Genomic DNA, 11,117 nt, shown 5'->3' with positions numbered 1-11,117 from the left:
AACACACTAGCATCAACTAAAGCAGAAAAATGAGACAGGAATCCTGAGCTTAAAATCAATCACCGCATCAGCAGTTTCTCTACAGCTCTGTAAATTTGTTTTTGTTTTTTGGAGACAGGCTTCTGGCTGTTCTCGAACTCACGATGTAGACCAGGCTGGCCTTGAACTCACAGAGATCCACACGCCTCTGCCTGCTGGGAGTAAAGGCTTGAACCACTATAACCAGAGTAAAATTTATTAAAAGGAGAGCATTGTACATAGTTCCTTGAAACTAAGGTTACAGGAGCTTCTTTGGCCCTCCTGGCATTGCTTCCTCGGGCTCTTTTTTTCGGTCTTTGCAGTCAGTACCTGTTCCTGCCAGTCCCCAGTGTCTCTCATTACAGGTGAGCCCTACACACAGAGAGACTTCCAGAGTCTGTTCCCAGTGTTGCCAGCCCCACAGCCCTGCGACCTTCAGTGCTGTGCTTCTGGGAGCCAAAGAGGAGCCAGATCACAGTGTATGCTATGTGAGCCCTGTGTCTAACAGGATGGCTGGGAGACTTGAGAAGTGTTCCTCTTTGATGGGATTCGCTCTCCTCTGTCTGAAAATGGTGAGTCTGCCTCCTTGGCTACCTACAATTAAGTTTGCGGGAGAAGGCTGAGGAGTAGGAAGATATAACTAGATATACCTTTAAATCATACGAAGACGGTACATTTTTGTGTTTGAGAACTAATGTGATGTACTAAAGGAAGGAGACAAGACTATCATTGTGTTCGAAGAACAAAGACTCCTGAAAAAAAAAATCCGTCAGCCGTTTCTGACTTGGGCAGATTCAAGGGGAAAAGGAAATAATAACACGGTATCCAGCCTCTGCGCCATTTTCAGCTGTGCCTTATGGTAGATCCGATCGCTGGGAAATGAGCTCAACAGAAAAGCTCTCAGGTGAACGGGAGAGTTACTCACTGTGTACATAAACATTTGATTGCTGTGTTCCGGTCAACGTGTTTGTTTCGTTTCCCCAAATGCTGTTTTTCCTTATTCTTCTAACTTTCTAAATTTTCCTTTTCAGGTTACTTCATCCAAAACAGGTAACAATTTCGGACACGTAAGTTTTCTCTTTATATTTGATTTTAATTTCCACTGTCGATTGGTCTAGCCTCATGCAGAAAGACCATCCTAGAGGGCGAGTATCAACATTTTCTGAGCATGCATACCCGCTGCTAACACCACTGTAAAAGGTGCTGGGGGAAGACCACAATTAGTAAAACAAATCAACTGGGCCATATTTACAAAATAAGTCCTTCGAAGGTATTGAGTGAGAACTGTGCTAGCTCCGAATTTCCCATCCAGTTGGCTGTGGACAAACTATTGCAGGGATCACTGCCAGTCAAAAATTAAAATTGCACCACAGACAATCTCCTTATATAACGTTCCTACTTCTCTTTGGGACATTAGAAGGGAAAAAACAGAAATGCTGGCTCAGGTGTGGTAGTGCACACTTGTAATCCCAGGACTTAGAAGGTGGAGGCAGGACATTCAGATGTTCAAGGTTACCTTTGGCTACATAAAAATATGGTTCAGGAGATTCTGTTTCAAAAAAGCAAAAAACTAAAAGCAAACCAGAGAGACAGAGACAGAGAGGAAGATCGCACATCTAGCCTTTTCCTGAGATCAACACAGTAATATGATTCAGAACTGTAAAAGGTTTCCTTATTTAAAAAATATTTCAATCACTATTTTTTTTCTTGAATAAATGGCTGGAGGCCACTGTAATTTTTCTAGAAAATTTTCATGCCTTATACATCTAGAAATCTAAGTTCACAGGATAGGAATTTATCTTGAATAGGCTTTAAATTATCTGCAAACACATATACAATCAGCTCTCTTAGAGATAAGCTTGCACAGTGATTCAATACACATGGGAACAACTTTCATTATTTGCCAACATCATAAAAAAAGGAAGAATAATTAGGAATTTTTACATTGAATAGATGGCTGCATTTTATTTATTTTTTTAATATTTATTTATTTATTATTTATACAGTATTCTGTCTGCTTGTATGCCTGCAGGCCAGAAGAGGGCACCAGACCTCATTACAGATGGTTGTGAGCCACCATGTGGTTGCTGGGAATTGAACTCAGGACCTTTGGAAGAGCAGGCAGTGCTCTTAACCACCGAGCCATCTCTCCAGCCCCCAGATGGCTGCATTTTAATAGCTCATAAAATCCATACACATACAGTTGTGGGTTTTGTTTGGTTTTTGTTCTTTTGTTTTCTCCAGACAGGATTTCTCTGTGTAGTCTTGGCTGACTGGGAACTCACTCTGTAGACCAGGCTGCCCTCGAACTCAGAGATCTGCCTGTCTCTGCCTCCCTAGTGATAGGATTAAAGGCGTGGACCACCACATCCAACTATGCAGTTGACTTTTAAAAAATCATTTCCCTTATTTTTACTCGTTACGTTACTCTTTAAAAAATTTAAATTTGTTTATGTGTGTGGGTGTGTTGTCTGCATGCATGTGCCCATGTATTACATGCATACATGGTGCCCGACAAAGCCAGAAGAGGATGTTGGGTCCCCTGGGACTGGAGTTACAGATGGTTGTGAACCACCGTGTGAGTACTGGGGATTGAACCTGAGTCCTCTGACAAAGCAGTCAGGGCTCTTCACTGCTGAGCCATCTCTCCAGCCCATCGTTATTATATTACTCTTGAGAGACCTTCATGATTGTACAGGAAGCTATGAGAAAGAGTGTATAATCATATTCCTAATGATTTTGTAAAATTTTTTTACTATTGGTTTTATTTACTTCATTTGAGATGCATCCCTCTGTTGATCAGCCTGGCTTTGATTTCCCAGGCTTTAGCAATCCTGCTTCAGTCACCTGAGAAGCTGACACTACATACACACACTACTCTGCTTGGTTTATAAGTGATCAAAAAATAAATATCTGCCCCTTGTATAGCGAACTTCACTGTGCCTTACAAAGTCCCAGGAACCACTCAGACCTTAGCACGGAATCCTTTTAGTCCCAACATGACCCGTCCCATTGGGGAGAAATCAGGATGACCAGATTTCAATGCCAGTGATGCTGTTAACGGTTCCTCTTGGTTTTTCAATAGTCAGACTGTGTCTGATTTATACTGCGAAGAAGGCTTCATCTTGGGTGTGTGTATTTGATTCTATTTGGGCTTTGGCATTGCTGTTGATCTGTGCCTGGGCTCTGAGGACCTTGAGCTAATTTAGATTCTCTGAGTTGGTCAAACTCACAGATGCTGAGAATCAGAGGTTTCATTTTGGATGCATCAGTGTGGCTGTATGCACACCTAGGGAATTAAGACTTCTCTTTCATCAACATGAGAAGTGCCTACTTCTCAGCTCTCTCTCTCTCTCTCTCTCTCTCTCTCTCTCTCTCTCTCTCTCTCTCTCTCTCTCTCGGATTGAGAGAGTGGGGAGCATAGGGCTCATTGTTTCTCTCATTCTTCCCCAGATTTTAATACTGATAAATACAACATTATTAAAGCTGGGCCTGGTGGTGTAACTCACACCTTTAATCTCAGCACTCGGGAGGCACAGGCAGGTGGATCTCTGAGTGGAGGCTAGCCTGGTCTACAGAGTGAGTTCCAGGACAGGGACAGCCAGGGCTACACAGAGAAACCCTGTCTTGAAAACAAACAGCCGGCTGTGGTGAACTCAACTTTCGTCCCAGCACTCAGGAGGCCGAGGCAGGAGGATCTCTGTGAGTTGGAGAGCAGCCTTGTCTACAGAGTGAGTTCCAGGTCAGTCAGGGCTGTTATACAGAGAAACCCTGTCTCAAAAAACAAAAGAGAGAGGGAGACAGAGACAGAGACAGAGAGAGAGAGAGAGAGAGAGAGAGAGAGAGAGAGAGAGAGAGAGAGAGAGAGAGAGAGAGAGAGAGAGAGAAGGGGGAAGGAGGAGGGGGAACACAAACAAAACAAAAACCTCATGTTATTATTAAATGATAATAGAATTTCATCACCATTTAGCTTGGGGTGGTAAGCTCAGCTACAGAAGCTTGCTTAGCCTGTGTGAGAGCTTTCATTCCATCTCCAGGCCTCTTACTGTCAAGAAATAGATGCTCTCTGTTCTCAAAAGAGAAACTGTCAATAGATGTGTCTGCTTCCTTGGAATCAGCTTCGTCCCCTTCAACTGTCCCTTTTCAGGCTCTATCTTCCCAAAGTCCTGCATTTACTTTATTTTATGGCAAGGTCTTATGTCCCTCAGACTAGCCTAAAATGCACCGTATAGTCAAAGATGACCTTGAACTTGCAATCTCCTACTTCTGCCTCCTAAGTGCTTAAATTATAGACGTACACTGTGTTTATGAGTGCTGGGGATAAAACAAAGCTCTGTGCATGCTAGGCGAGCTCTCTACCATCTGAGCCGCATCCCAGCAGCTAGAGGAGCACTCTGCCATCTGAGCCACATCCCAGCATGCTAGGCAACCTCTCTACCAACTGAGCCACATCCCCACCATGCTAGGGGAGCACTCTGCCAACTGAACCACATCCCACCATGCTAGGGGAGCACTCTACCATCTGAGCCACATCCCCAGAGGCTCAACAGCTGCTTTGCTTCTTCTGTTCTTTGAAGGTCTGCTGAAACCTGTCATAACACAAGATCTACCTACCAGTCCATCCCTCTCGTGAGAAAAATGTCCCCAAAGTCTGGTGTCCTCCCTCACCCCTCCCCCCCCCCGTCTCATTCTACCGCACTAGAACTGAGCACTCAGGCTCATGTGCACTACAGCAGATGATCACACTTGCTCCTGACATCAGGCTCACCAGGCGTTGGTAGATGCAAATGCTGCCATTCAGAGCATCCGCGATGCCATTCCCTCGTGAACACGGGGATTCTGCTAGATCCCCTAGAGCAGAGGCTCTCAACCTGCAGGTTGTGACCCTTGGGGTGGGGGTCGAATGACTTCCACAGGGATCGCCTAAGACTATTAGAAAACACAGACATTTGCATCATGATTCAGAAGAGTAGCATAATTACAGTTATGAAGTAGCAATGAAAATAATGTTATGGTTGAGGCCACCACAACCTGAGGAACTGTGTTTAAAGATCACAGCATTAGGAAGGCGGAGAACCGCTGCTCTAGAGGGTTCAGTTGATTTGCTTTTGTGGCTGGCACTAGTTAATCTCCTGAGAGCCAACTGTGCATCAGGCATACTCTGTCTCTCTGTCTTTGTCTATCTGTCTGTCTGTCTCTGTCTCTCTCCTGCCTGTGTTCACCCCAGACACCTCAGGATCTTACTTTCACTGGAACCTTCCCATGGCTATACTGTATGATCTGGCTTTTCCAAACTCATCCACACTTGCTTCCCTTGGCAGACAGACAGACACACACACACACACACATACACAGTGGGGTATGACACTCTCAAAGTATCTTTACATATACTTTTATTTAATCTTTACAATAATCATAAATTATAGGCATTTTACACATTTCCAAGTAATTCCTAAAGTATAGATACTGTGAGTCGCCCACTTTTCTCAAAGGAGAAAACTTACACTAAAAGAGCTTAAATGTCTCACGGTTACTCAGACACAGAAGTACAAAGCAGAGCCAGGCCTTAAACCTAGAACTCCTGCGTCCAAATTCTTTGCTGTTTTTCCGACCCTGGTTCTCACTCTGCTGATAGCGCTTCCTATGGGGACTCCTTCATTGCTCAGCTCGCTGGGGGACAATGTGGAGTCCTCAGGCAGTATGGCCGCCTGTGGGACACTCGTCTGTGCATGCTGGCCTTTGAGCTCTTCTCCAGAGTGCAGCTTCAGGCCGTCTACGTCTTCAGCTGGTCACTTTCCCAGGGAGTTTGCCTTGTTCCAACCAGCAGGCCTATCTGTCACAGGCACTAAGATAAACTGGAGGACAGAGGAAACAGAAGGCGTTGAGAGACACCAGAAAATGAGAAGAAAGGAGGCCCAGACCGCAGGGAAATGACTCGTGGAGGTGGGGTGGGAGGACGTGCAGATGAGAGATAGGGGTTGGGAGAGGGGGGCCCTACTGGGTCTTTTTGTTCCGAGGGGCCAGAAGGGGCATCCACTCTTCCTGCAGAATCAGCTTCACTGGCAAAAGGCCACCAGGCCCCCACCCCTCCCCAGCATATATGAGCAGCACAATTTTCTTTCTGTGACAGAGATACTCCTGGATGGTGTTCCAGAAGTGTCTGGCCAAAGAACACTGGAGACTTTGTTCATTTTTGCAGCCTGGGTATTTCTGAGAGGCTGCCAACATGAGCTCTCTTGACTACAGAGACAGAAAGAGGAGGTTGTCTATATTGTGTACCTAGGGGTTCGGCTGAAGGGGAAGCCAAGAAGAGTTGATGCTGGCAAACCACTGGGCTTTTATTCTGTCTTCTTGTCTTGTAGGTTTTCGCCTAATCTCTTTATGTGGTTGGTTTGGGGAGGTTGGTTGGCCGATTGACAGGTTCTGGATTTCTTGGGTGGCTGTTTTTGAGATAGGGTTGTAAATAGACTGACCTCCTCCAACCCTTTATTTAGTTGAGGAGGACCCCACCACCACCACCACCTCCTCCCATGCTGGAATTGCAGGCTTGCATGCTGTACCTGGCTTTGGTTTGTTGTGGTGGTTTGTTTGTTTCGTTATTTGTTTGAGATAGGGTCTATGTTAGCCCAGTTGGGCCTCAGTCTTGAGATCCTCCTGCCTCAACCTCCCAAGTGCTGGGTCACAAGCATGCACCGCCATGTCTGGCTTGCCCTTCAGCTGTGAGTTTGGCATAGGGTGACTGTGTTCAACAAATAGAATACATTAACATTGACAGGCAGAGAGCCAGTTTCAGAGTTAAACCCCAACATACATTTGTTGAGCTCTTCTGCTTGGATTTCTTATAAGACACAGGACATTGTGTGTGTGTGTGTGTGTGTGTGTGTGTGTGTGTGTGTGTGTGTGTGTGTGTGTGTGTGTGTGTGTGTGTGGCTGCGGGTGTTCTGAAGCGGTACATCTGAGTCTCACACTGCATGTTCCATCCTGTATTGGAAGCAGAGGGCTCTCCTGCATGCATGCTCATGACATAAACATTCCCATTCCCATGGTGAACTGCAGACAGCCCCCGAAGGCTTCGGTATCAAGACTTAACACTGAGGCCTATATTTTGATAGGCAAAGGAAGAATATATAGAAGAACCTGAAAATTGCTCTGCCCCGAGAGTAACAAAGGACTCGGTTCTCCTCCTTCCTCTGTTAGGTTAGAGCCCACTTGGGAAATGTGCAGACTCATTAGAAAGCAACCACAGGCAGAGAGGTGGCCATGGAGGGCCCAGCTGGCAGCAGTGCTGCCTGTGTGGGGGCAGGGAAGGACAGCCATGACAAAGCAGCCTTGGAAACTCACAGAATACCAAACCAGAGTGGAACCCTCTGGAATAAAGCCTCTCCATTATCTTTTGCTCCTTCTCAAAGCTCCTTCCCACAACCTCTTTCCACTCACACTCAACTTACTTAAAAGCATAGAAAGTACAAATGGCCCCCAGGCACCTGGCCAGTGACAGTTGTGCTCTGGCTGGCTTTTGCAAACAGTTGTTCCCCCTAGATTCCCCCCTCTTCCTTTGTCTCTTTCTACCCTTTTTTTTTTTTGTAATTTAAAAATTACATTTACTTATTTGTTCATGTGTGCCTGCTTGTGTGTATGTGGTGTGTCTGTGTGTGTTGTGCCTGTGTGGTGTGTGTGTGTCTCTGTGTGTGTGTATGTAGTATGAGTGTGTGTGTGGTGTGCATGTCTGGTGTGTGTGTGTGGTGTATGCATGCCTCTGTGTATGTGTGTGGTGTATACATGTTCTCTGTGTGTGTGATATGCATGTATGTAGTATCCATGCATGCTCTGTGTGGTGTGGGCACCTGTGTGTTACAATGCCCATGTAGAGGTTAGCAGACTTTAGATGTCAGTTCTCAGCTCTAACACATGGATCCCAGGGATCAAACTCGCTAGTCAGGTTTGTTGGCAAGCCTTCTGGGCCCTGGCATCAGCCCCTCTGTTCTTTTCTTTCTACTTTGTGATATTGGACATTAGGTCCAGGGGCTTAATGTATGGTAGGCAAGTGTTCCACCACTGAACTACATCCTAATACCTATTATAATCATAATCATCATTATTTTAAATTTTGAGACAGAGTCTTGTTAAGTTATCCAGACTGGCCTTCATTTCATCCTCCTGCCTCCACCTCTTATTTAGCTAGACCACAGGTGTGCACCACCACACCCAGCATCCTTTTTTTTCTGGAAAATGAAGCAAAGCTTACGTTCATGGGAAGACATCAGAATAATGTAGGTGAGGGAGGAAGAGGCGAAAAGTGTCATCCTTGTAGGATATCCTGGCTAACGCACAACTTTATAACTTCTTTCAGCGCCTGAAATACCAACTATTGATCAGGCATATTCAAAACTCAGCAATAGCATCACTGTAGAGTGGACTGCTGTGCCAGGGGCCACAAGTTACCTGCTCACAGCTGAAGATGGGGACACAGTCATTGAGACCACGGTGGCCAGTTCCCCAGGCACTGTGACAGGCCTGAAGGCTGCGACCTTGTACCGAATCACCATCAGATCCATCAGTGCCTCTGGACAAAGCCAGGCGTCATCTCCAAAGCAGGCAAAGACAGGTAGATAACCGGATGCTCATGCTGTCTAGAGTGTTTGCTTGTGATCCATATTAGTTTCAACAGCACCGCAAATGTGTTGTGTGGTTTGTGCACATGTGAGTTCCACAATGCACGGCCCAGAGGCCAAAGCCACCATCTTTTGTTTGTTCATTTGTTTTTGTTATTGCAACTCAGCGATCTGTGGAGAAGGTGACACTTAGATGTCTAGTACTTTGCTTTGGGATTTAAAACCCATTTCTGGGCAACTTTAAAAGTAGAATGCTCTTAAATCCCTGAAAAAGCGATTTCTGTTTTTACCCACGCCAAGTAGGGAACACACAGAACAGATTTTGTGGCACGCTGAGCATGTGGCAGATGCATTAAATAAAAGTTTGGGGATTTGCCGTCAGCATTCAGTTCACTTCCCAAAGTTACACCTGGGCATATTTGTGAACAGCTCTGTGCAGGGCCTGGTGTGTAGTTCTGTGCTAGAGCGCTGACCTGACGTGCACGGGCTCAGAATTCACTCAGCATTAAAAAATAAAAGTAATTTGCATACTAAAGCAGTATAAACTGCTGGGGACTCTTATTTTCAGGTGTGTGACTTCTGTTTATGCTGCATTTGTTTAACTCTGTGAAGCTGTGATTCTTTGCCTGTCTAAAACACCTGATGGTCTAACAAAGAGCTGAACGCCCAATAGCGAGGCAGGAGCAAGGATAGGCGGGGCTGGTATTCAGAGAGTATGAACAGAAGGGACACTGAAGAAGAGGAGAACAAAGAGAGCGTGATGTCAGGGGCCAATCATCCAGCCAGCTGTGGAGTAAGAAGGAAAGTAAGACGTAAAAAAAAAAAAAAACCACGTTCAGAGGCAAAAGGTAGTTAAGATAATTCAAGTTAAGAAAAGCTGGGTAGCAACAAACCAAGTAAGGCCAGGCATTTATAATTAAGAATAAGCCTCCGTGTGTGATTTATTTGGGAGTTGTTGTGGGCCCCTCAAAAAGCCAAAGGAGTAAAACACCCACAAAAAAATAATCATTTTCTGTATTCATTTATATGGATACTCTATCTAACCTCTGATCAACTGCAAGTTGAAAGTATTGCCTGGTGTTTTCTAGTGTCTTTGTACCTCGGATTTTTTTGAGACAGGGTTGCCTAACCTGGCCTTAAACTCAAAGCAATTCTCCTGTCTCAGCTTCCTGACTGCTGGAATTATAAGTGTGCACCACCACTCCTGGCCTGAGAGTCCACATTTCCTGCCAAATCATTTCTTACTAGTATAGACTTAAATAACTTTCCTAAAAGTCGCACTGTGGAGTGGACCACAGACAAGCCCTCTGCCACCAGGCTACATCCTCAGATCCAATGAGCAATTATTAAATGAACTCTGCCGTTATAATATGAATAATAGAATCCGCCTGCATTTATTTATTCCTCGATAATCTGAATTATTCTCTACAGAGTTCTATAAAACGCATTCATGGTTTCATTTTGTTTTTACTAACAGTCTTGGCGGCCCCCGTTCTGGAAGTTGGCTCTCCAAGTCCAGACTCCATCCTTGTGAGGTGGGATGCCGTCTATATGGCAATCGGCTTCTCTGTGTCTGTCATGCGAGCCAATGGCTTGGGGAGAATTTGGAAGGAGAATACCACAAACACCTCCTTGACCTTCAGCAGCTTGGATGCTGGGACACTCTATACTATAAAGGCCTACGCCTGGAATGCCAATGGAGTCCCTGGAGACGACTCCACCTGCAACCAGAGAACCAGTAAGGACGCCTCAGCTCTGAACAATCTCGGTTTTGATTAACGAGGGGGCTGCGTATCGCAGTCGTGGAGATCACTGCAAAGTGATGAGTACGGAGCAGCTGGCTACAGCTGTTTAAATTTATTATGAAGTTATTTATAGTGCCTTGACTATTCCTTGGCAGCGGTTCAAACGCTCGCCACGAGTGATGGGGAGCGCCGCACCTCCCCCTCTGCTAGTCAAGTCTGCTGGAGCATGCAAATTCCAAATCGCAGAAGGGGTGGGCTCTTGTTAGGTTGACCATTCCTTCCTTGTGCATTCCTGGTCTTGTTGGGTCAACTAAAACATTCCCTGCTTCTTTCCCTCCTGCATTCAAGCCAACAGTCTAAATAAGAAGGAACAGGAATCATTCATTCGAGACATTTAGTGAGTGTGCGCCAACCTGAATACCGCGCTGTTCCGGGCATAGTCACAGAAAGAGTTCTGCTGTGCCCATGCTTGACATGAGAGTGTGTTTCAGACATAGTTCCCCAACACGTCAGCACCCTCCCATCCTGGGAACACAGAGGAAGGGGCGGGGGGCGGGGGGAGGAGTGCTCCTAAGCGCCAGAAGTCCAAATTCAACTGCTAGAGCGAGACTGGAGAATCAGAGAGCAAGTACCTGATTTCTGTGTGTGTGTGCGTGCGTGCGTGCGTGCGTGTGTGTGTGTGTGTGTATGTGTGTAAAATAAATGCCAGACTGGAGAATAAGGGAGTGTGTGTGTGTGCGTG

The 11,117-nt window shown here is 45.7% G+C and overlaps 1 protein-coding gene across 2 annotated transcripts in view; it reads left to right on the top strand.

The window, feature by feature from the left end:
- The first annotated feature begins 527 nt into the window (after positions 1–527).
- Fndc7 (fibronectin type III domain containing 7) overlaps positions 528–11,117 on the top strand; it is a 33,760-nt gene continuing 23,170 nt past the window's right edge. For both annotated transcript variants that reach the window (XM_013354030.2, XM_013354029.2), the window contains exons 1-4: positions 528–590; positions 1,050–1,068; positions 8,369–8,623; positions 10,108–10,368. In XM_013354030.2, coding sequence (XP_013209484.1) covers positions 528–590; positions 1,050–1,068; positions 8,369–8,623; positions 10,108–10,368 — 598 coding nt within the window. The remainder of the gene's footprint in view (positions 591–1,049; positions 1,069–8,368; positions 8,624–10,107; positions 10,369–11,117) is intronic.

This window comes from Microtus ochrogaster, unplaced genomic scaffold (assembly GCF_000317375.1).
Source record: "Microtus ochrogaster isolate Prairie Vole_2 unplaced genomic scaffold, MicOch1.0 UNK25, whole genome shotgun sequence".
In the NCBI taxonomy this organism is placed as follows: domain Eukaryota; kingdom Metazoa; phylum Chordata; class Mammalia; order Rodentia; family Cricetidae; genus Microtus; species Microtus ochrogaster.
This window is presented reverse-complemented; position numbering and strand designations above follow the sequence as displayed.